The sequence below is a fragment of the Aethalodelphis obliquidens genome, unplaced genomic scaffold (genome assembly GCF_003676395.1).
Source record: "Aethalodelphis obliquidens isolate GAN/ISIS:26980383/991018 unplaced genomic scaffold, ASM367639v1 scaffold59, whole genome shotgun sequence".
In the NCBI taxonomy this organism is placed as follows: Eukaryota; Metazoa; Chordata; class Mammalia; order Artiodactyla; family Delphinidae; genus Aethalodelphis; species Aethalodelphis obliquidens.
The window spans coordinates 4,047,763-4,073,132 of record NW_020838003.1 but is presented as its reverse complement, the minus strand read 5'-3'; the positions used below and the strand labels follow the sequence as shown (position 1 = coordinate 4,073,132).

Genomic DNA, 25,370 nt, shown 5'->3' with positions numbered 1-25,370 from the left:
TAAAAGAAACTTACCTACTTCTTCTTCTTCATCATTAGATATTATATTATACAGTGTGTCCAAAGCATAACCTATTATTTCAGAATCCGAACTGGAAGAAAGAAATTATTATACTTATACACTGCCAGTTAGAGTATAGCTGTTATGACCATTTTATACTCTTATTTAACAAGACTGTAGGAAACATTAATCCCATTTCTGAAAACCTACCATAAGAAAATATCAGAGTGCAAACTGTAAAGATGTATAAAGGTTCATTTTTATTTATAATAGTGAAAAATTAGAAGCAACCTAAATGTCCAATAATTTTTTTAAAAAGTGGTAAATCCATACCTATAGCAGCAATTATAAAATGTATTTTTAAAGAATGTTTAATGACATGGTAATTAAAACACCCTTGATTTAGTGCCAGTAGGAAAAAACTGAATATTAACAATTAATGTGCACAATGATCCAATCTAGCAAAAAATATATATATACATTCATGTGTCTATATATATTTTAAGAAAACCTTATAAATAAATTTGTAAAATAAACCCAACTTTAAAACCAGCAAAATTAGTACAAGCCAGGTAATTTTATAAGTCTGTGTGTATGTTTACATATATGCTTTATAATATATATAATCTTTATATAACACATATAATGTTTATATAAACATAACAGTGTTATCTCTAGTTGGACCTCTAGAATTTGTTTCCCTGATTTATATCTTATTTTCTAAAAAAAAAAAAACTTATGGTAAACATGTACTATTTATAATATCAGGAAGTGTAAGATTTTTTTCTTTTTTTCTTTTCTCTTTTGTTTCAGGAAGTATAAGATTTTTTAGTTGTTGATAAACAGACAAATTTTGAAAGCATGATGGAGGATGATGGCATTTAGAGTGAAAAGCAAGAGTGAGATACAGATCAGAAAGATTCAGCGAATATGAAGAAGTGGCTAGGAGTGAAAGCAAAGATGAGGGACAAAAGGGGTCAGAACCAGAGGATATAAATCTCAAATGAAGTGGGTCTTTTGAATTATTATTATTTATCATTCTTGTTTTTGAGAAATTTTGAGGGACATCTTTTAAGAGACTATTGAGAAAGTAGGAACAGAAGGGAACTTCCTGAAAATGAAAATCCAACAACTAACATATGTAATGGTGAAAGACTAAATGCTTTACCCCTAAGATGAGGAACAAGATAATGATGTCTCTTCCAGCCACTTCTATCCAACATTGAACTTGAGGTTCTAGCTCGAGCAATTAGGCAAGAAAAGGAAATAAAAGGCATACAGATTGGAAAAGAAGAACTAAAACTACACCTATTCCCAGATGACATGATCTTGTACAGAGAAAATACTAAGGAATCCACTAAAAACCTATTAGAACTAGTAAACAAATTCAGCAAAATTGAAGGACATATGCTCAATATATTAAAAAAAAATCAGTTGTATTTCTGTATACTAAAAATGAACAATCAGAAAATAAAATTAAAAGAACAATTCCATTTAAATAACATAAAAAAGATTTAAATACTTTGGAATAAATTTTACTAAAGTACAAGACTGAAAACTACAAAACACTGTTGAAAGAAATTACCTAAAATTCAAATAAATGAAAAGATAATCTGTGTTCATGAATAGGAAGATGTAATGCTGTTAACATGGTAATATACCCCAACTTGATTTACAGATTCACACAATCCCTATAAAAATCCCAGCTGCCAGCTGATCATAAAATCTGTATGGGAATTCAATGTATCCAGAATAGCCAAAATAATCTTCAAAAACAAAGTTGAAGGACTCACATTTTCTGATTTCAAAACTTACCGCAAAATTATAGTAATCAAGACTGTGGCACTGGCATAAGAACAGACATAGAGATCAACAGAATAGAGAGCCTAAAAGTAAAGTCTAACATTTATTTCAATTGATTTTTGGCAAGGATGCAAAGACCATTCAATGAGGAAAGAACAGTCTCTTGAACAAATGGTGCTAGGACAACTAGATATCCACATGCAAAAAACTGAAGCTGGACCCCTACTTCACACCATATACAAAAATTAACTCAAAATGGGATATAAGATCTAAATGTAAGAGCTAAAGCTATAAAACTCTTAGAAGAAAACACAGGTACAAATATTCAAAGCATTAGATTAGGCAATGGTTTCTTAGATTTGACACCAAAAGCATAAGCAAGAAAAGATAAAACAGATAAACTGCATTTTGTCAAAATTAAAAACTTTTGTCCTTCAAAGGACACTATCAAGAAAATGTCCTTTGGGGCTTCCCTGGTGGTGCAGTGGTTAAGAATCCACCTGCCAATGCAGGGGACACGGGTCTGAGCCCTGGTCCAGGAAGATCCCACATGCGGCAGAGCAACTAAGCCTGTGCACAACTACTGAAGCCTGCGCGCCTAGAGCCCATGCTCCGAAACAAAGAGAAGCCACCGCAATAAGCCCGTGTACCGTAATGAAGAGTAGCCCCCGCTCATCGCAACTAAAGCCTTCGTGCAGCAACGAAGACCCATCGCAGCCAAAAAAAAAAAAAAAAAAAAAAGTGTCCTTTGACGACCCAAAGAATGGGAAAAAAAATATTTGCAAATCATGTTAAGGGACTTGTATCCAGAATGTATACATACAATTGAATAATAAAAAGACAAGTAACCAAATTAATAGCAGGCAAAAGACTTAGACATTTCTCTAAAAAAGATATACAAGGGGACTTTCCCGGTGGTCCAGTGGTTAAGATTACACGCTTCCACTGCAGGCGGCCCGGGTTCAATCCCTGGTCAGGGACCTAAGATCCCACATGCCTCGGGGCCAAAAATAATAATTAAAAAAATTTAAAAGATACACAAATGGTAAATAAGTACATGAAAAGATACTCAACATCATTAGTCATTAGGTAAATACAAATCAAAACCAAAATAAGATGCCAAGTTCACCCACTAGGATGGCCATTTTAAAAAAGGGACAATAACAAGTGTTGGTGAGGAGAAATTGGACCTTTATACACTTCAGATGAAGATATAAAATGGTGCAGCCTCCATGCAAGAGTTTGGCAATTTCTTAAAAAGTTAAACCACATGACTCAACAATTGCATTCCTTTGTATAAAACATATGTTCACACAAGAACTGGTACACAAATGTTCATAATAACGTTGTTCATAACAGCCAATAAACAGAAATATCCCAAATGTCTGTCAACAGAAGAATGGATAAACAAAAATGGTATATCCATACAATGGAATATTATTCAGACAGAAAAGGGATGAAATACTAATACATGTTATAACACGGATGGACCTTGAAATATTATGCTAAGTGGAAGAAGCCAGACATAAGAGCCACACATTGTATGATTCCATTTACATGAAATGTCCAAAACAGTCAAACTTATATAGACACAAAGGAGACTGGTGGCTGCTAGGCACTGCGGGGAGGAGGGAATAGGCAATGACAACTAATGGATACTGGATTTCTTCTGAAGTGATGAAAATGTTCTAGAATTAGATAGCGGTGATAGTTGCACAACTTTGTGAATATACTAAAACCATTGAAATGTACACTTAAAAAAAAACAACAAAAAACTACTGAGGTGTCATGGTTTGGAAACAGTTTCCATCAGACAACTTTCAGGCCGTGAGTGTGGGACTTGGGAGAACTAGCAGTCTCTCCTCAAGATGGCTATAAGAGAAGCAGACCCATGGACAGATGGAGAGTTTCAAGCCAGGCCAAGAAAGGGAACACAACTCTCTGTGATGTAGCCAGGCATGAAGGGGATTCAGCTGAAGGATTCGGAGAGTGTTAGTTAGGCCAAGAGCAGAAGCATAAAAGAGTAATGAAGATGAGAAGTGGAAAGAGATGGCTGCAGAATATAGACCTTTGCAATCAATGAAGTTAAGAAAACACTCACAGAACATTTTGAGAACAGAAGATAACAGATAAGTACTGGAAGCAAATGGAAAGGGAATTTAGCACAAGAGAAGGAATGAAACACAAGAAGGCTCAGAGAAGTTTGGCTTTGTTTGTTGCCTAAGGGTCATAATAAAACACCCATCAGCCTCTAACGTGATCAATTATTAGTTCACACATTCACCAGGCTATATGGTATACCTTATTTCTAAACATGGTGCCTGGCACATAGTAAATGTGCTATAAATGTTTTAAAAAATATATTTCTTAACCTTTATATCAAGAGTATCTACACATTTATTTTCTACTGTGCACTAAAAATGACAATAAGGGCCACTTTACATAGAGGTAGATTCTGTTTTCCATATCAAGATGTTAGTCGTTTCATTACCAACTTTATAAGACTCAGTGAGAAAATGTATACATAAAGACACATGAAATAAAAAAAAGAAAAATTATATGTATGTATAATAATCACACTGAAGTTTTTTTGACCTAAGGCCCATTTTCTCATAACTTGGAATACTGTTTAAAGCAGGTAACTAACTTGGGTTATTTTATTAGTTTTCTACTGATGCTGTAATAAATTACCACAAACTCAGTGGCTTATATAATACAAATATAGTACCTTACTGTTCTGGAAGTCAGAGGTCTGAAATGGGTCTCACTGGACTAAAATCAAGGTCTCACCAGGGCTGCCTTCCTTTCTGATGGCTTTAAGGGGAGAATCCATTTCCTTGCCTTTTCCAGTTCTAGAGGCCTCCTTTCATCTTTAAAGCCAGCAAAGACAGGTTGAGATCTTCTCATATCACCTCATTCTGACCTCCTCTTCTGCATTCCTCTTCTAGTTTTAAGAAGCCTCAGGATTATACTGGGCCCACTTGGATAACCCAACATAATCTCCCCTATCTCAAAATCCATAACCTAATCATATCTTCAAAGTCCCTTTGCCATCTAAGGTAACATTCATAGGTTGTGCTGATAGAATATAAATATCTTTGGGGGAACCATTACTCTGCCTACTGCAGTTGCCCACTCTGGTGTTAATAAAACAGACAGTCCCGACATATCCAGTGGATTTATTCAAACACATTAGAATTAGTTGGATATGAAAGGTAGCCAATGTGGGTCACTGAGGAGGATAGAAAAGGTTCTAATTGGTATGAACAAGCAGCTGGGCATTGCTGAAATATAATTTAAAAAGGGGTTATGAGGTTAGACAAGCAGCATCTTGATCTTTAAAAAGCTTATATGCTTTGCTTTGTTTGAGGAACTTGGACTTCACACTGCACGGAGCTGTGAAATACATTAAATAGGTGAGTGATAGAAGATTTACATTTCAGACAGAAATGTAAATGAAATGAAATTCTTGAAATGAATGGAAGGACAAAGAGATCAGAGGCAAAGAATACAGTTTGAGGTAGTGGTGTATTTTTTCTTTTTTAAATTTATTTATTTTTGGCTGTGTTGGGTCTTCCTTTCTGTGCAAGGGATTGCTCTAGTCGCTGGGAGCGGGGGTCACTCTTCATCGCGGTGCACGGGCCTGTCACTATCGTGGCCTCTCTTGTTGCGGAGCACAGGCACCAGACGCGCAGGCTCAGTAGTTGTGGCTCACGGGCCCAGCTGCTCCGCGGCATGTGGGATCTTCCCAGACCAGGGCTTGAACCCGTGTCCCCTGCATTGGCAGGCAGATTCTTAACCACTGTGCCACCAGGGAAGCCCGTGGTGGTTTTAAAATATGTCAAAAAACCCTCTTTGATACAGCTCCTTTCAAAAGGTGGGCCCTAATTCTCTTTTTAAGTGTAGGCTGTATTTATTTACTTGCTTCTAATAAAATAAAATGTGATGGGATTGATGATATGTGACTTCTGAGACTAAGTCCTGCAAGGCATTGTGGCTTTGTTCTCTCTCTAGGATCACCTGCTCTGGGAGAAGCCAGTTCCCATATCATGAGGATGCTCAAGCAGCCCTACAGAGAGAGCAACAAGGTGAGGTACTGAGGCCTCTTGCCAACAGCAGTGTTAGTGAGCCATCTTGGAATCAGATACTCCAGCCCCAGTCAGGCCTTCAGATGACTGTACTCCTGGCTGACATCTTGCATGCAACCTCATGAGAGACCCTGAGCCAGACCACCTAGCTAAGCCACTTCTGAATTCCTGATCCACAGAAACTGTGACATTAATATTTGTTATTTTGAGCCAGTAAGTTTTGAGGTAATATGTTATGCAGCAATAGATAACTAATACAGCGGCTATGAAAATGGCTTAAGTGATTAATATTGAGAGCCAGAACTAAGACCAACAATGGAAATCAAGAAAATTCACGGATTCCAGCTTCTTTTTTGTCTGGATGGGCATAATGCGTAAAGGAGAGGGATAAGTTCAGCACAAATCCTCCAGTTTCCTGTTTTAATGGAAAGGTGCTAACTGGGATGAACTTGGGTCAAAAGGCAGTTGAAGTGGATTGGGTGGGTAGGGGGGATGTGTGGAATAGGAGTAGGACAACTAGAGACAAATTAACTTTTGAACATTTATAATTTAAGATACCTCTGAGAGCTCTTGATATGGTAGAGAAGTCTGTTGAACAGCTAAAGCTTTAGGATATATTTATTAACTAGGGGTAAGATTTGAAAGTTATTCATGTATAGTTGTTAATTAAAACCAAAGAGGCAGATACTCTCTTAAAGAGAAATTGAAAGAGCAAAAACTACGCTGAGTGATTTTTCCCTTAAGACATCATTCTATTAGTACAGTTTATTTCTCTCCCCCCAAAAACAAAGTCTGGATAATTGATATACCATAATATTCATATTATATTATAGAACAGTACATTATAGTATATCTGAATGAAAATCAACACATTCATTTGGTCAATTCAAACTCCAAATTTTAAGCCGTTAATTAGCAGTAACTTCATTATATTTTTATGTAATGGAAAACTTTCAACCCCTGAAGGTTGAGATTATGTGTGTCCTAATGCTTAATTAGCACAGTGGTTTGCACCTAGTATCCAATAACTGTTTATTGAAATGACAACTGAAAGGAAAAACTTAATAGCCTTAACATGTCAATCATTTCTGGAATAGTGACTCTAAAACAAATTTATTAAAATTTCAAGAAAAATTAGGGAGAAAAATCATTAAGTAGAGACATACCGATCTGTTTGTAAAACATGGATAAGATGTTCCATAGCTTGAATACCCACTTCCAAGCGATATTTCTGCACAAAAGAAAAATGTTATTTAAGTAACTAATATCCAACTTAATAAACCTAATAACTGATAAAGTGTTACAGACCTTAGATAATGATTTGAGAGCACGCACAGCATTTCTTCGATCATCCAGTAAAGTAGATGAAGCTACTCTATCACAAAGCTTTTGGATCTGTCAGGGAAAAATGAAATAGCATTAATAGAATAAAAAGAACAAAAAAGGAACATGAAAATTTCCCCCAAATTTACACATTTGGAAAAAAAATCAATAAATGGGATGTCATGGAAATAGTCTTTTCACAAATCAAAATAACTAGGTAGTATTATAATCTTGTTACAGAGATCAAATAGATTTTTCACAGAGACTTGAAAAATGGAAGTGGTGGAAGAGAAGTCAAATAAAGTAAGTCATATAAATTGAGGAATTAGGAGAAATTAGTAGAACCAGAGCTTTCTAAACATATCTATTACAGCTGTTTGAACCAAGAGGGTTGCATAATCCATTAGGGTTACGGTATATGATGGGAAGTTAATAAAAAAAATTAAAATAACGATTGTTTGCATCATAACTTCACCCTAACGTTTCCACTATATATTTGAACAAGAGAAGTCAGAACTGTTTATCAAAAATTTAAAGTGTGCCTCAAAATTTAGAATGGTGAAATGTTCCAAGCTTTTAATAAATTTGCAGGAATTAAAACTTGAACTGAACTTTAAAATAAACCTTGGAGCATTATTTACAATAGGAAAAAATTGGAAACAACTGTCCATCAAGAGAAGAAAAACTAAATAAATTGTGGTACATTCTTCAGTTAAATACTATGCAGCTACTCAAAAAAATTAACTGTACTGACATGAAAATACTGTGATTTAATAAATAGTGGGGAAAAAAGAGCAAGTGGTAAAGCTATATGTAAACTGTGAGTCCACTGTAGTAAAAGTACCAAACTGTATGTGTATGTAAAATTGCATTAAAAAAGAATTTGGAAACTTAAAACTATAAAACCTTCTACAAGAAAGCACTAGAGAAAATCCTCGTGACTCTAAAGTAGGCAAAGTTTTCTCAGACACATACTAAGAGTATAATTGATAAAAGAAAAACATGGTAGTTTGGACTTCATCACTCCTGTTCTTCAAAAGACAGTGTTAAGAGAATGAAAAGACAAGCCACAGAATAGATGAAAATACTTGGAAAACATCTGATAAAGAACGGTTTTTAAAACCACTATACTCAGGTCCTTTACAGCTCTAACAGTTTGTTACAATTTTATTATTATTTATTCCTTAATGACAGTTCTTAGTAAGATTCTATAAATATGAGTTTGGCATAGCACAAACTTTTGCATCCTATGTATTGAAATTAATGGCTTAAATACATATAGTGTTTTCCAAATTATGTTCTATAGACTTCTAGTGTCCCAGAAGATATCAACAGACTTCCTATGATCACAGAACCAGTGGGAAACACAAGGTTATACAAAATTAAATATGTTGGGCTTCCCTGGTGGCGCAGTGGTTAAGAATCCACCTGCCAATGCAGGGGAAGAAGGTTCGAGCCCTGGTCCAGGAAGATCCCACATGCCGCAGAGCAACTAAGCCCGTGTGCCACAACTACTGAAGCCCGCGCACATAGAGCCCATGCTCCGCCACAAGAGAAGCCACTGCAATGAGAAGCCCGCGCACTGCAGCGAAGAGTAGCCCCCGCAAGCCAGCACGCACCGACGAAGACCCATCGCAGCCAAAAATAAGTAAATAAATTTATTTTTAAAAAAATTAAATATGTTTCTGCACTGCAGGATTTCTAGAAGTCTTTACTATGTTGATTTGAATTTCTTCATATGCAAATACAGTATGTCAACCGAGCTTAGCTTTACGTTTTGATTTAATTCATTCTACCTACTCACATTTTGAAATTATTCCTACCTTAAATTGTATTTACTTCATAGTAATTATATTGACTTTCCAAAATGAAAATAATAAAGTTTTCGCTTTATTAAATAACTGGTTGATAGTTTTTCTACTACAATTTTTTTTTTACCATGAAAAAAACTACATAAATATCTCCTGAGAAGAGATAAATCTCAGAACTCTCAGCTTAAAAGAATTTCTCAAGCCAAAAAGAGTTTTCCTGAGTATAATTTCTTCTACTTGGGTCTTGTACATAATTTTTTTTAATTTTATTTTTTTATACAGCAGGCTCTTATTACTCATCAATTTTATACACATCAGTGTATACATGTCAATCCCAATCGCCCAATTCAGCACACCACCATCACCATCACCATCCCCCCCTGCGGTTTTCCCCCCTTGGTGTCCATACATTTGTTCTCCACACCTGTGTCTCAACATCTGCCCTGCAAACCGGTTCATCTGTACCATTTTTCTAGGTTCCACATACATGCGTTAATAGACGATATTTGTTTTTCTCTTTCTGACTTACTTCACTCTGTATGACAGTCTCTAGATCCATCCACGTCTCAACAAATGACCCAATTTCGTTCCTTTTTATGGCTGAGTAATATTCCACTGTATATATGCACCACAACTTCTTTATCCATTCATCTGCGAACGGGCGTTTAGGTTGCTTCCATGACCTGGCTATTGTAAATAGTGCTGCAGTGAACATTGGGGTGCATGTGTCTTTTTTTTTTTTTTTTTTTGCGTTTTGTGGGCCTCTCACTGTCGTGGCCTCTCTCATTGCGGAGCACAGGCTCCGGACATGCTGGCTCAGCGGCCATGGCTTATGGGCCTAACCGCTCCGTGGCATGTGGGATCTTCCCGGACCAGGGCACGAACCCGTGTCCCCTGCATCGGCAGGTGGACTCTCAACCACTGCGCCACCAGGGAAGCCCGCATGTGTCTTTTTGAATTATGGTTCTCTGAGTATGTGCCCAGTAGTGGGATTGCTGGATCACATGGTAATTTTATTTTTAGTTTTTTAAGGAACCACCATACTGTTCTCCATAGTGGCTGTATCAATTTACATTCCCACCAACAGTGCAAGAGGGTTCCCTTTCCTCCATACCCTCTTCAGCATGTTGTTTACAGATTTTCTGATGATGCCCATTCTAACTGGTGTGACGTGATACGTCATTGTAGTTTTGATTTGCATTTCTCTAATAATTAGTGATGTTGAGCAGCTTTTCATGTGCTTCTTGGCCATCGGTATGTCTTCTTTGGAGAAGGTCTATTTAGGTCTTCTGCCCATTTTTGAATAGGGTTGTTTGTTTCTTTAATATTGAGCTGCATGAGCTGTTTATATATTTTGGAGATTAATCCTTTGTCCGTTGATTCATTTGCAAATATTTTCTCCCATTCTGAGGGTTGTCTTTTCGTCTTGTTTACAGTTTCCTTTGCTGTGCAAAAGCTTTGAAGTTTCATTAGGTCCCATTTGTTTATTTTTGTTTTTATTTCCATTATGCTAGGAGGTGGATCAAAAAAGATCTTACTGTGATTTATGTCCAAGACTGTTCTTCCTATGTTTTCCTCTAAGAGTTTCACAGTGTCCGGTCTTACACTTAGGTCTCGAATCCATTTTGAGTTTATTTTTGTGTATGGTGTTAGGGAGTGTTCTAATTTCATTCTTTTACATGTAGCTGTCCAGTTTTCCCAGAACCACTTATTGAAGAGGCTGTCTTTTCTCCATTGTATATCCTTGCCTCCTTTGTCATAGATTAGTTGACCGTAGGTGCATGGGTTTATCTCTGGGCTTTCTATCCTGTTCCATTTCTCTATATTTCTGTTTTTGTGTCAGTACCATATTGTCGATTACTGTAGCTTTGTAGTATAGTCTGAAGTCAGGGAGCCTGATTCCTCCAGCTCCGTTATTTTCCCTCAAGACTGCTTTGGCCATTCGGAGTCTTTTGTGTCTCCATACAAATCTTAAGATTTTTTGTTCCAGTTCCCTAAAAAATGCCATTGGTAATTTGATAGGGATTGCATTGAATCTGTAGATTGCTTTGGGTAGTATAGTCATTTTCACAATATTGATTCTTCCAATCCAAGAATATGGTGTATCTCTTGATCTGTTGGTATCATCTTTAATTTCTTTCATCAGTGTCTTACAGTTTTCTGCATACAGGTCTTTTGTCTCCCTAGGTAGGTTTATTCCTAGGTATTTTATTCTTTTTGTTGCAGTGGTAAATGGGAATGTTTCCTTAATTTCTCTTTCAGATTTTTCACCATTAGTGTATAGGAATGCAAGAGATTTCTGTGCACTAATTTTGTATCCTGCAAATTTACCAAATTCATTGATTAGCTCTAGTAGTTTTCTGGTGGCATTTTTAGGATTCTCTATGTATAGTATCATGTCATCTGCAAACAGTGACAGTTTTACTTTTTTCCCAATTTGTATTCCTTTTATTTCTTTTTCTTCTCTGATTGCCATGGCTAAGACTTCGAACTATGTTGAATAATAGTGGTGAGAGGGGACATCCTTGTCTTGACCCTGATGTTAGAGGAAATGCTTTCCGATTTTCACCAGTGAGGGCTTCCCTGGTGGCGCAGTGGTTGAGAGTCCGCCTGCTGATGCAGGGGACACAGGTTCGTGCCCCGGTACAGGAAGATCCCAGATGCCGCGGAGCAGCTGGGCCCATGAGCCATGGCCACTGAGCGAGCATGTCCTGAGCCTGTGCTCTGCAACGGGAGAGGCCACAACAGTGAGAGGCCCGTGTACCGCAAAAAAAAAAAAAAAAAAAATTTTCACCACTAAGAATGATCTTTGCTGTGTGTTTGTCGTATATGGCCTTTATTATGTTGAGGTGTGTTCCCTCTGTGTCCACTTTCTGTAGAGTTTTTATCAAAAATCCGTTTTGAATTTTGTTGAAAGCTTTCTCTGCATCTATTGAGATGATCATATGGTTTTTATTCTTCAATCTATTAATATGGTGTATCACATTGATTGATTTGTGCATACTGAAGAATCTTTGCATCCCTGGGATAAATCCCAGTTGATCATGGTGTATGATCCTTTTAACCTGTTGTTGGATTCCGTTTGCTAGTATTTTGTTGAGGATTTTTGCATCTATATTCACCAGTGATATTGGTACCTAATTTTCTTTTTTTGTAGTATCTTTGTCTGGTTTTGGTATCAGGGTGGTGGTGGCCTCATAGAATGAGTTTGGGAGTGTTCCTTCATCTCCAATTTTTTGGAAGAGTTTGAGAAAGATGGGTGTTTGCTCTTCTCTACATGTTTGATAGAATTCACCTCTGAAGCCATCTGGTCCTGGACTTTTGTTTCTTGGAAGATTTTTAATCACAGTTTCAATTTCATTACTTGTGATTGTTCCGTTCATATTTTCTGTTTCTTCATGGTTCAGTCTTGGAAGGTTATACCATTCTAAGAATTTGTCCATTTCTTCCAGGTTGTCCATTTTATTGGCATAGAGTTGCTTGTAGTAGTCTCTTAGGATGCTTTGTATTTCTGCGGTCTGTTGTAACTTCTCCTTTTTCAATTCTAATTTTCTTGATTTGAGTCCTCTCTTTTTCTTGATGAGTCTGGCTAATGGTTTATCAATTTTGTTTATCTTCTCAAAGAACCAGCTTTTAGTTTTTATTGATCTTTGCTACTGTTTTCTTTGTTTCTATTTCATTTATTTCTGCTCTGATCTTGATGATGTCTTTCCTTCTGGTAACTTTGGGTTTTCTTTGCTCTTCTTTCTCTAGTTCCTTTAGGTGTAAGGTTAGATGGTTTATTTGAGATTTTTCTTCTTTCTTAAGGTAGGCTTGTATAGCTATAAACTTCCCTCTTAGAACTGCTTTTGCTGAATCCCATTGGTTTTGGATTGTCATGTTTTCATTGTCATTTGTCTCTAGGTATTTTTTCATTTCCTCTTTGATTTCTTCAGTGATCTCTTGGTTATTTAGTAACATATTGTTTAGCCTCCATGTGTTTGTGTTATTTACATTTTTTTCCCGTAATTCATTTCTAATTTCATAGCGTTGTGGTCAGAAAAGATGCCTGATATGATTTCAGTTTTCTTAAATTTACTGAGGCTTGATTTTTGACCCAAGATGTGATCTATCCTGAAGAATGTTCCGTGCGCCCTTGAGAAGAAAGTGTAATCTGCTGTTTTTGGATGGAATGTCCTATAAATATTCATTAAATCTATCTGGTCTATTGTCTCATTCAAAGCTTCTGTTTCCTTATTTGTGTTCATTTTGGATGATCTGTCCATTTGTGTAAGTGAGGTGTTAAAGTCCCCACTATTATTGTGTTACTGTCGATTTCCTCTTTTAGAGCTGTTCTCAGTTGCCTTATGTATTGAGGTGCTCCTATGTTGGGTGCATATATATTTATAATTGTTATATCTTCTTCTTGCATTGTTCCCTTGATCATTATGTAGTGTCCTTCCTTGTCTCTTGTAACATTCTTTATTTTAAAGTCTATTTTATCTGATATTAGTATTGCTACTACAGCTTTCTTTTGATTTCCATTGGCATGGAATATCTTTTTCCATCCCCTCACTTTCAGTCTGTATGTGTCCCTAGGTCTGAAGTGGGTCTCTTGTAGACAGCACATAGATGGGTCTTGTTTTTGTATCCATTCAGCAAGCCTGTGTCTTTTGGTTGGAGCGATTAACCCTCTCTCGTTTAAGGTAATCATCGATATATATGTTCCTATGACCATTTTCTTAATTGTTTTGTGTTCGTTTTTGTAGGACCTTTTCTTCTCTTGTGTTTTCCACTTAGAGAAGTTCCTTTAGCATTTGTTGTAGAGCTGGTTTGGTGGTGCTGAATTACCTTAGCTTTTTCTTGTCTGTAAAGATTTTGATTTCTCCATCGAATCTGAATGAGATCCTTGCCGGGTAGAGTAATCTTGGTTGTAGGTGCTTCCCTTTCATCACTTTAAGAATATCATGCTGGGCTTCCCTGGTGGCGCAGTGGTTGAGAGTCCACCTGCCGATGCAGGGGACACAGGTTCGTACCCTGGTCCGGGAAGATCCCGCATGCCGCGGAGCAGCTGGGCCCGTGAGCCATGGCCGCTGAGCCTGCGCGTCCAGAGCCTGTGCTCTGCAACGGGAGAGGCCACAACAGTGAGAGGCCCGCGGACAACAACAACAACAACAAAAGAATATCATGCCACTCCCTTTTGCCTTGTAGAGTTTTTGCTGAGAAATCAGCTGTTAACTTTATGGGAGTTCCCTTGTATGTTGTCATTTTTTCCTTGCTGCTTTCAATAATTTTTCTTTGTCTTTAATTTTTGCCAATTTGATTACTATGTGTCTCGGTGTGTTTCTCCTTGGGTTTATCCTGTATGGGACTCTCTGCGTTTCTTGGACTTGGGTGGCTATTTCCTTTCCCATGTTAGGGAAGTTTTCACATATAATCTCTTCAAATATTTTCTCGGGTCCTTTCTCTCTCTCTTCTCCTTCTGGGGCCCCTATAATGTGAATGTTGTTGTGTTTAATGTTGTCCCAGAGGTCTCTTAGGCTGTCTTCATTTCTTGTCATTCTTTTTTCTTTATTCTGTTCCGCAGCAGTGAATTCCACCATTCTGTCTTCCAGGTCACTTATCCGTTCTACTGCCTCAGTTATTCTGCTATTGATTCCTTCTAGTGTATTTTTGATTTCAGTTAGTGTATTGTCCATCTCTGTTTGTTTGTTTTTTAATTCTTCTTGGTGTTTGTTCTTTAATTCTTCTAAGTCTTTGTTAAACATTTCTTGCATTTTCTTGATCTTTGCCTCCATTCTTTTTCTGAGGTCCTGGATCATCTTCACTATCATTATTCTGAATTCTTTTTCTGGAAGGTTGCCTATCTCCACTTCATTTAGTTGTTTTACTGGGATTTTATCTTGTTCCTTCATTTGGTAGATAGCCCTCTGACTTTTCATCTTGTCTATCTTTCTGTGAACGTGGTTTTTGTTCCACAGGCTGCAGGATTGTAGTTTTTCTTGCTTCTCAGGTCTTGTACATCTTTTGATAATTTTTTTTTTTAGGTAGTTTAGAGGTACCTAAAAAATAGGAAGGCATTTCCTGCTTTTTCCTAGCCCTAAACCTCAAGCACTGGTTCTAAATCTGAGATTCCCATCTTGCTTAGAGTACTTCATCCCAGTACCCTGTAATGCTTGCATTTTAGTATCAGCCCCATCTTTGGTTGGTGTACAGACAGACTTGTGTCAGAATATGAACTTCCATGTCTAAAAGCTCTTTAATCATTATCTGTTGAAGGTGGTTATTTAATCTGGGGGAGACACTTAGCTTTAGGAATATTGAAGGGAGATGATCATAATCCTAGAGTTTGGGGGTTTCCTTTGTTTTCACTTTCAATCTTTTGTTTTGTGTTCTAACATGCTAACATTTAAGCCTTGTTAATTTTTTTGTGGTGGTGGGGGGCCGCACTGTGTGGCATTGTGGGATCTCATTTCCTGGACCAGGGATCAAACCCACGCCCCCTGCATTGGAAGCATGGAGTCTTAACCACTGGACCGCCAGGGAAGTCCCGAGCCTTGTTAATTTTTTTAAAATGCTTTAAGATATACACAAAGATAATAATTTCGGCATCATGAAGATAAATATTCAATATAAGTTAAAATAGCAATGACGTTATTTTTCATCTATCAGTCTCACAAAAATTAAACTAATACTACCATATATTAATACTATATGATTCCATTTTTATAACTCAGAAATCCAAGCAAAACTAATCTAAGCTATCAGAAGTCAGGATGGTGGTTGTTCATGGGGGTGGGCAGTGAGTGGAAGCACAAAAGGGACTTCTAGGGTGCTGGTAATGTCCTGTTCCTTGATCTGGGTGCTGGATACATAGGTGTGTTCAGGTTATGAGGTTTATGTATATGACATGTGTACTTTTCTATATCTTCAATAAAATGATTTTAAAAACAGAACTATACAGGATAGAGAAAGACATAGATTAATGAACTGGCTTATATTCTATCAGATGGAAAGTAACCTAAAAAAGTGTCAATTTGGCAAAAACTATTACAACTTAAAATGTTCATCCCCTTTCCACCAGGCATTCTTATTTCTAGGAACTTATCCTTTAAAAACATGCCCACAGGGGGCTTCCCTGGTGGTGCCGTGGCTAAGAATCTGCCTGTCAATGCAGGGGACACGGTTCAAGCCCTGGTCCATGAAGATTCCCACATGCCCAGAACAACTAAGCTCATGAGCCACAACTACTGAGCCCATGCACCACAACTACTGAAGCCTGTGCGCCTAGAGCCTATGCCCTGCAACAAGAGAAGCCACTGCAATGATAAGTCCGCGCACCGCAACAAAGAGTGGCCCCCACTTGCTGCAACTAGAGAAAGTCTGCACGCAGGAACGAAGACCCAACGCAGCCAAAATCAAAGAAAACAAAATGCCCACAAATACACAATGTTATATACTAGAATGTTCTTTGTAGCATTATTTTTAACAGCTAAAAAATAAATCTAGCTTCCATCACATAAGGATATAATAAATAAGAAGTCTGTAACACTGATGAGGTCCCTTACCAAACCATGCTGGCACCCTGATCTCAGACTTCCAGACTCCAGAACTGTGAGCAATAAATTTATGCTGTTTATTGGGGAAAAAAAGAAAGGGCGGATGGAATCTAAAGGTTCATCCACCAATCAGAAAACAGTTAACTAACATATAGTACACATACACTATGCAATTAATCAAATGAGTAAAGCAGATCCATATGCACTGACATAAAAAGATGTCCAAGATACATTAAGTGAAAAAAGAAAACAGTTAATAGTATATTTAGCATGAGCTCATTTTGGTTTAAAACTATACCATTAATAAACTATGTGAATACTATAAAATTCTTAGAGGAAAACATAGGCAGACACTGTCTGACATAAATTGCAGGAAGATCTTTTTTGATCCACCTCCTAGAGCAATGAAAATAAAACTAAACAATGAAAATATGAAAATAAACTAATTAAACTTAAACGCTTCTGCACAGCAAAGGAAACCATAAACAGAATGAAAAGACAACCTACAGAATGGGAGAAAATATTTACAAACAGAGCAACTGACAAGAAATTAATCTTTAAAATATACAAACAGCTCATACAGCTCAACGGCAAACAAAACAAAACAATCCCAAATCACAAAATAGGCAGAAGATCTAAACAGACGTTTCTCCAAAGAAGACATCGAGATGCCCAAAAAGCACATGAAAAGCTGAATATCACTAATTACTAGAGAAATGCAAATCAAAACTACAATGAGGTATCACCTGACACCAGTCAGAATGGCCATCATCAAAAAATCTACAAACAATAAATGCTGGAGAGAGTGTGGAGAAAAGGGAAACCTCCTACACTGTTGGTGGGAATGTAAATTGGTCCAACCATCATGGAGTATAGTATGGAAGTTCCTTAAAAAACTAAAAATAGGGCTTCCCTGGTGGGGCAGTGGTTGAGAGTCTGCCTGCTGATGCAGGGGACACGGGTTTGTGCCCCGGTCCGGGAAGATCCCACATACTGTGTGGCGGCTGGGCCCGTGAGCCATGGCCGCTGAGCCTGCGCGTCCGGAGCCTGTGCTCCACAACGGGAGAGGCCACAACAGTGAGAGGCCCACATACAGAAAACAAACAAACAAACAAACAAAAAACTAAAAATAGAGCTACCATATGACTCAGCAATCCCACTCCTGGGCATATATCCAGAGAAAACCATAATTTGAAAAGATACATGCACCCCAGTGTTCACTACAGCACTATTTACAATAGCCAAGACATGGAAGCAACCTAAATGTCCATCAACAGAGGAATGGATAAAGAAGATGTGGTGTATATATATATATATATATATATATAAATAAAGATTATGCAGCCATAAAAAAGAATGAAATAATGTCATTTGTAGCAACATGGATGGACCTAGAGATTGTCATACTGAGTGAAGTCAGACAGAGAAAGACAAATATCATATGATATTGCTTATATGTGCAATTTAAAAAAATGATACAAATGAACTTGTTTACAAAACAGAAATAAAGTCGCAGATGTAGAAAACAAACTTATGGTTACCGGGGGGCGGGAAAGAAGGGAGAGGGAAAAATTGGGAGATTGGGATTGACATATACACACTACTATATATAAAATAAATAACAAGGACCTACTGTATAGCACAGGGAACTCTTCTCAATGCTCTGTAATGACCTATATGGGAAAAGAATCTAAAAAGAGTGGATATACATATATGTATAACTGATTAACTCTGCTGTACAGCAGAAACTAATGCAACATTTTAAATCAACTATACTCTAATAAAAAATTTAAAAAAGAATTATTAATGTGATTCAACTGCTAGAGTGAAAGTTAGGAACATAGAAATAAATAATTTTTCAAAGGAAAAAAAATACTATGTGAACATGTATAGAAAAAAATAAGACTATGTACCATACTGTCTTTCAGTGGGTTGCTGGAAATGTTCATTTTCTACATTATTTCTGATGTTTGAATTTTGATAATGAACAAGTATTACCTTTATAAGCAGAAAAGAGTAATAATGGAATAAAGTGAACTGGTTTATGTTTTATTGGAATGTCTAGGATATTTTCATGACTGACTGAACTCATCTTTAAAAGATGCTATCTTTACTCTGCTGATCAAAATAATATGAAATCTGCTCTTAACTGATAAAAATAAACTAACATAATAAAAATATCCTCAATGGCTCCCTACTGCCTATAAAGTCCATTTTTTTTTAGACTAGAATGCACAGTCATTACTCAGTCAATAAATACACACTGAGCATGTATGTATTTGTTCTTGTGCTAACCAAAATAAGATATGGTCTCTGGCCACAAAGAGCTTAGACAGGAAGACAGTTGTGTAAATAAACTACACTAACAAATTAAAGTTATATAAGTATATGCTTATAAAGCAGGTGCACAAAAGAAAAAGTAGTGAATTCTACCTGAAAGTGAAACTGCTATGTTTACTTCCCTGCAAAATGCATGTGTTGAAATCCTAACCCCCAGTGTGATGGTATTAGGAGGTAGGGGCCTTTGGAAGGTGATAAGGGAGGGAGGGTGGAGCCCTCATGAATGGGATTAGTGCCCTTATATGAGACCCCAAAGAGCTCCTTCATGCCTTCTGCCACATGAAGACACTGGAGATGGCAGTATATAAACCAGGAAGCAGGCCCTCACTAGACAAAGAATCTGCCAGCACCTTGATTTTGGACTTCCCAGCCTCCAGAACTACGAGAAATGTGTTTGTTTCTTAAACCAACAAACCTATTGTATTTTTGTTACAGCAGCCCAGATAAACTAAGACAGATACCGTTTAAGAATGGTATATTGAGGATGACACTCTTGAATCAAGAATTAAGGGATGAGTAGTTCGCCAGACAATATAAGGAAGGAATGCCAGGCATAGAAAATGATTTCTTATTTTATAATTGTGTATACATATTTTAATGTAGAAAATAGCATTTTATAGTCCAAATAAGAAAATTGGTCTAATTTGAGTTTATAAATTTTATATATCTATGAACAATTTTTATATTATGCACATACATATATATACTTGTTCTATTAAAATAATATACCAAAAAAAAAAATAATAATATACCAAATGAAATTTCTAAAATGTGAAAGCTTTCCTTTTAAATTAATTTTATTTTATTATTATTTTTTTGGCCACGCCATGTGGCTTGCGGGATCTTAGATCCCCAACCAGGGATTGAACCTGGGCCCTTGGCAGTGAAAGTGCTGAGTCCTAACCACAGGACCACCAGGGAATTCCCTACCATAATTTTAAATGCTTCTTATTTCTGGGAATGATGATCAATCTAAAATAATGTGGGGGGGGAAAAGGATTATATAAGATTAAACTGTTAGCTAAAAACAGATTTCTAATGACTTCAAATTATATGTTTTGCTTCAATTGACTCTGATTAATAAGCAAATCACTAGTGTTTTTTAGAAGGTTGCAAAATGGAACTTAAAAATTAATCACTATTTTAAAGTGTAGTATTTACAATTATAGAAATAAAATCCATTCATTCCTGAGTTTGGGTAAATATGTATCAAGACTATTTTTAAGACTATAAACATGCTGAGAGTTCCCTGGTGGCCTAGTGGTTGGGATTCTGGGCTTTCGCTGACGTGGCCTGGGTTCAGTCCCTCGTCAGGGAACTGAGATCCTACAAGCCACGTGATGCGGCCAAAAAAAATACTATAAACATGCTTTTTATTTATTAAACTTGGGTTTTAGTGGCAAGTACATATTCTTCCTGATTGGGGATTTTATTATATTATTTATTTATTTTTCTTTATTTTTTCTTACAGTTTTATTGAGATATAATTGACACACTCGATTGGGGATTTTAATCGGAACTTTCTCTCTAGTGACTTAAGGCAATTACCATACTGCAAACCAATAAGAGTAAAAAATGAATATAAGAACAACTTATTTATCCAGAACCATAATTAAGCTATTTCAGATACTTCCCCGTCTGGGAAGATACCACATGCCGCGGAGCGGCTAGGCCCGTGAGCCATGGCCGTTGAGCCTGCGCGTCCAGAGCCTGTGCTCCGCAACGGGAGAGGCCACAACAGTGAGAGGCACACATACTGCAAAAAAAAAAAAAAAAAAAAAAAAAAGTTTTTGCAGAGTACCTGGCACCTATAAATGCTCAATAAATGTTTAACAAACTTTATTATTACCAAACTTCTATGACTCCTTTGTATTAATTTTCTATCCTATCAGGCTTTTGGCTGTCATTTCCATCATATACGTTTCTAACAGACAGTTCAAATTTTGCAGATTTTAATCTGCTACTGAGTGAGAAATCTGATAATTAGGCTAGATAGTAATATGTCTAAAACCCCAAATTACTCAGGCTTGAAATCAAGATTGAGTACATGGACTTCGCAACTTCTACTTTTGCTATGCGAAAGCCATATTACCTCCTGATAATATTCCATACAGTTGAAGTTTCTGAATAAGTGATCTCTCCATAATAAAGTGCTATGTTGCAACCTTTTACAGACAATGGAAACCAAATGAAAGGAAAATATTACATATGTTCCAAACCTTACAAAGACAGCCATGTTTCAGGCCAAACATAGGTCTATATTTTTCAGTTGACATTTACCAAGAAAAAATTTTGTAGCACAAGTACACTTAATTTTTCTTCAGAAACTGAAGATTTCAAAGACCATTATTCCATTTATTCCTGACTTAAAAAACCAACACAATGCAGTATGATGGTGCTTCATTAACCATTCTTTTAGCTATTAGAACCCTCTGTGCTTTAGCTGGGCACAAAGGTTGTCCACCTACACTACTTTCTGAGCTTTCCTTACACCTGGGCATAGAAAGTGACTACACTCTGGCCAATGAGTTCTTTGTACCTTCCAAGTCATGTCCTTAAAAGGAAGCTATTTGTTCTTCATTCCTCTTTCTTCTTCCCTCAGCCTGGAACTTGAACCTGCAGGTAATGAAGCACCTTCAACAATTCAAACAAGGGCACCATCCTAGTGGATGGCAGAACAAGATAAAGAGCAGCACCTGGGCCCCTGGACCACCCTGAGGAACATAACTAATCTATCCTAGGGATTGCCTTCTAATTGGACTTTCATTGGACAAAGACACAAACTTTTATCTTGGTTAGACCTCTGTTATAGCAGCTGATCCAATACCTAAACTAATAAACTCGTTTTACAGGAGAGGAAACTAAGGTTCAGGGATAAAGCAATGCACCCCAAAATACCCTGCCAGTTTGGTGGTACAGTCCAGATTCTAACTGAGCTACAGATGTCTCACTTCAAAGCCCACACACTTTCTACTATCCTACATTGCCTCTTATGCAGAGAAATGGGAGCCTGAGCACCTGTTGCAAACTACAGGGACTGCAAGATTTTTTTTCTTTTTTGTAAATAGGGGAACACTGTAATGTAGTTCCTGTGAATAGCTTCCACTTTCACTACAGACCAGTAAGGACCCTCATAAGCCTTGGACTTAACTGCCCAGCCAGGGTAGTCCCTTGTTCTAAGGGAGCTGGAGCTTTACTCTGGGAAAGCTATAATCAGAAGCTACCAAGTATTTATGAAAAAGTCAGCACTATATATAAGTACTTCAGAAATTAATATACTCACTTTTAAAGAATTAATCTGGCTGAGATAATAAGGAGAAACTGGAGCAGAAAGAGATTACAGAAAAAATATGTCAGCTCATTTTAACAGACAAGAAATAAGGTAAAAAAAAAAGGGCATTAAGGGTGGTGGCAATGGGGAAGGGCTGAAGAGATAGATAAGACAAAAGAATATTTGAAAGAAATGAATTTAAGAGGCTTGAGAATAAAGAATAAAATGTCTGAAACAGCTGCTGTTTGGAATTCAACTTCTAGAAATTTGTCCTAAGGCAATATATGCACATGTACAGTCATAATTACAAGAACAACCACTGCAGCACTGTAATAGAAAAAGAAACAAAACAGAAGGACCTTAAATGCCCATTCATGGAGCACTTACACTTTTCATTTTATACACTTCTACAGCTTTTCCTTAAGCATGTATTCAAATGTCTCTTTTGTCTTTTAAAAAAAAGAATCAGAGAATCAAAAAGCATCACTGAATAAGCTAGCTGAAGTTTGATATGAATCCACAATCACTTTTCTATATCTCAGAATATTCTGGTTTTGGTAAAGTCAAAGGAGTAATAGCGTCTGAAGAATTCCATGCCATAATCTTGAAGTTGGTGATTCATTCATTCATTCATTCATTCAACAAATGTTGGAGTGCTGCTGCCCTCATCGGGGCCATGGTCAGTGCAACCAGAGAGCAGTGGTTTGTGACAAGGTTAAGTTCAGAAATTGGACTAAGCAGGGGGGTGAGGGATGAGTAAAATACGTGAGGGAGATTAAGAGGTACAAACTTTCAGTTATAAAATAAGTCATACAGATGTAATGTACAGCATAGGGAATATAGTCAATAATATTGCAATAACTTTGCATGGTGACAGATAGTAAGTAGACTTACAGTGGTGATCATTTAGTAATGTACAAAAATACCAAACCACTATGCTGTACACCTGAAACTATTATAATATCATAAGTCAATTATACTTCAATAGAAAAGAAAAAAGAGGACTTCCCTGGTGGAACAATGGTTAAGAATCCGCCTGCCAATGCAGGGGACACAGGTTCGAGCCCTGGTCCGAGAAGATCCCACATGCCATGGAGCAACTAAGCTCGTGTGCCACAACTACTGAGCCTGCGCTCTAGAGCCCACATGCCACACCTACTGAAGGCCAAGCGTCTAGAGCCCGTGTTCCGCAACAAGAGAAGACACTGCAATGAGAAGCCCGTGCATGGCAACAGAGTAGCCCCCGCTGGTTGCAACTAGAGAAAGCCCATGCGCAGCAACAAAGACCCAACGCAGCCAAAAATAAATTAATAAATAATTTTTAAAAAAAAGAAGAGAAAAAAGAAAGCAACTGGGACTAAGCATTAGAAACTTCTATAACAACTGGATACCTTTGTGGTTGTTTAATAAAAAAAAAAAAATTGGGCTTGTATATTGTATGTCCATAAGTTGTGTGTGTGTATTGTCATTTCATTTTCCTATAAATTCATTTTTATTATATTTTACAAAAGTATTGGTCTGTGATGAATTGGAAATTGGGGGAAAAAAAACAATCCAACTGGTTCTTCACCACAGTCAGTTTGAGAAATACTATTAAAGTGCTTAATATCTTGCTGGGCCCTGCAAAATTCTATTTTGGGGAAACAGCAGTGAATCACTACAGAAGGTACCTACTCAAATGAAATTATAATAGCAAGGAGACAACAGAATAAATTAAAAACAAGATAAATACAGAAAATAATAAGTGCACTGAGGGAAATGATTAGGGAAATAAGACAGAGACTGGGTGGAAAGTAGTACTTTGGACAGCATAGCTGGTCAGAAGGTCCCAAGTTAAGCAATGATTTGGATATAGTCGGACGTGTGGGTAATTGGTATCAAAAATGAAGCAAGTGGAAAAGTAGGGAAGCAGAGTGAATGAGGATGTTACCATCAGAAGGAAAAAGGACAGTATTTTAGAGCTGAAGGATATGTTTATTCAGTGTCCCACATGGGATCCTGAGATGAGAGATTTTTGTTGCTAGCAACTCACTCACTCTCTCAGAATCCGACCAAGGAGGCCACTTAGTAGTTTAAAGCAAAATTTATAAATTTACTATTTTTTTGAGGTCACAGACTCTTGCCCTAGCCCTCAACACCCTTACCTACATGACGGGAGCGTTAAAAAGGAAGTACAAGTTTAAATCCCACAGATTTCAATGCCATCCTGCTCCTTTTCAGTTAACATTTTGCTGCCATTATTGATCAAAAGAATGAGTTGTAATACAGAAAAAATTAATCCAGTCTACTTTAGTAAAAAATCAGAAATATTTGTCCCTACGCCTTTTACCAAAGTACTCATTATCACAGCATACTACCAAGGCGCCACATTTCAGATGACCATTCTGTAGACTTCAAACAAGTAACCTTCCCAGATTTTCTGCCTGAATCAACAGAGATATAAATACAGTTGACCCTTGAACAACAGTTATGACCCTTGAGCAACAGTTATGAACTGCGCAGGTCCACTTATACTTTTTTTTCAGTAGCAAATACTGCAGTACTATGTGATCCTTGGTTGGTTGAATCCGAGGATATGAGGATATGGAGGAACTGCGGATACACAGAGTCAACTATAAATTAAATTACAGGAGGATTTTCTACTGTGCAGAGCGTTGGTGTTGTTCAAAGGTCAACTGTACAGTCAGGATATGTAAGGTTACAGAATAGAATACTGGTAACAACAGGAAAAGATACTTCTGTCTATTCGTTTGAAACAAAGAAACTTACAAACATTTTTAAAAACTCTCTAAAAAAAACAACTTTCATTGATTAGTAAATAGAAAAATTCTAATACCTACTGTTAAAATTTAAAAAAATCAAATAGCTATGAATATAACTATTTCACTCATAAAGAAACTCATTTGTGTAACAAACATTGGTAAATGCAAAGAAAACACTCTGGAAGGATGTACAACAAACTTCATTAGAGATTACTCCTGGTAATGGGAAATAAGATCGTGAAAAGAGGAAGAAAGGGGCAACTTTAGACTATATACTGATTTGAATTATTTATAATAAGCATGTTTTCAACTACTGTTTCAATAACACAAACATTTAAAGAAATGTCCAGAATATGTTAGACTTTGCTTTGATTCTATTACCTGCTCTAACATACCACCTGATTGACTCACTGTTCATCTACTTTCTGAACACT

General features: G+C 36.9%; 1 protein-coding gene across 2 annotated transcripts in view; it reads right to left on the bottom strand.

The window, feature by feature from the left end:
* USO1 (USO1 vesicle transport factor) overlaps positions 1 to 25,370 on the bottom strand; it is a 92,395-nt gene that overhangs the window by 57,475 nt on the left and 9,550 nt on the right. For both annotated transcript variants that reach the window (XM_027087621.1, XM_027087620.1), the window contains exons 2-4: positions 7,200 to 7,286; positions 7,058 to 7,122; positions 15 to 91 (exon numbers count right to left, since the gene is read on the bottom strand). In XM_027087621.1, coding sequence (XP_026943422.1) covers positions 15 to 91; positions 7,058 to 7,122; positions 7,200 to 7,286 — 229 coding nt within the window. The remainder of the gene's footprint in view (positions 1 to 14; positions 92 to 7,057; positions 7,123 to 7,199; positions 7,287 to 25,370) is intronic.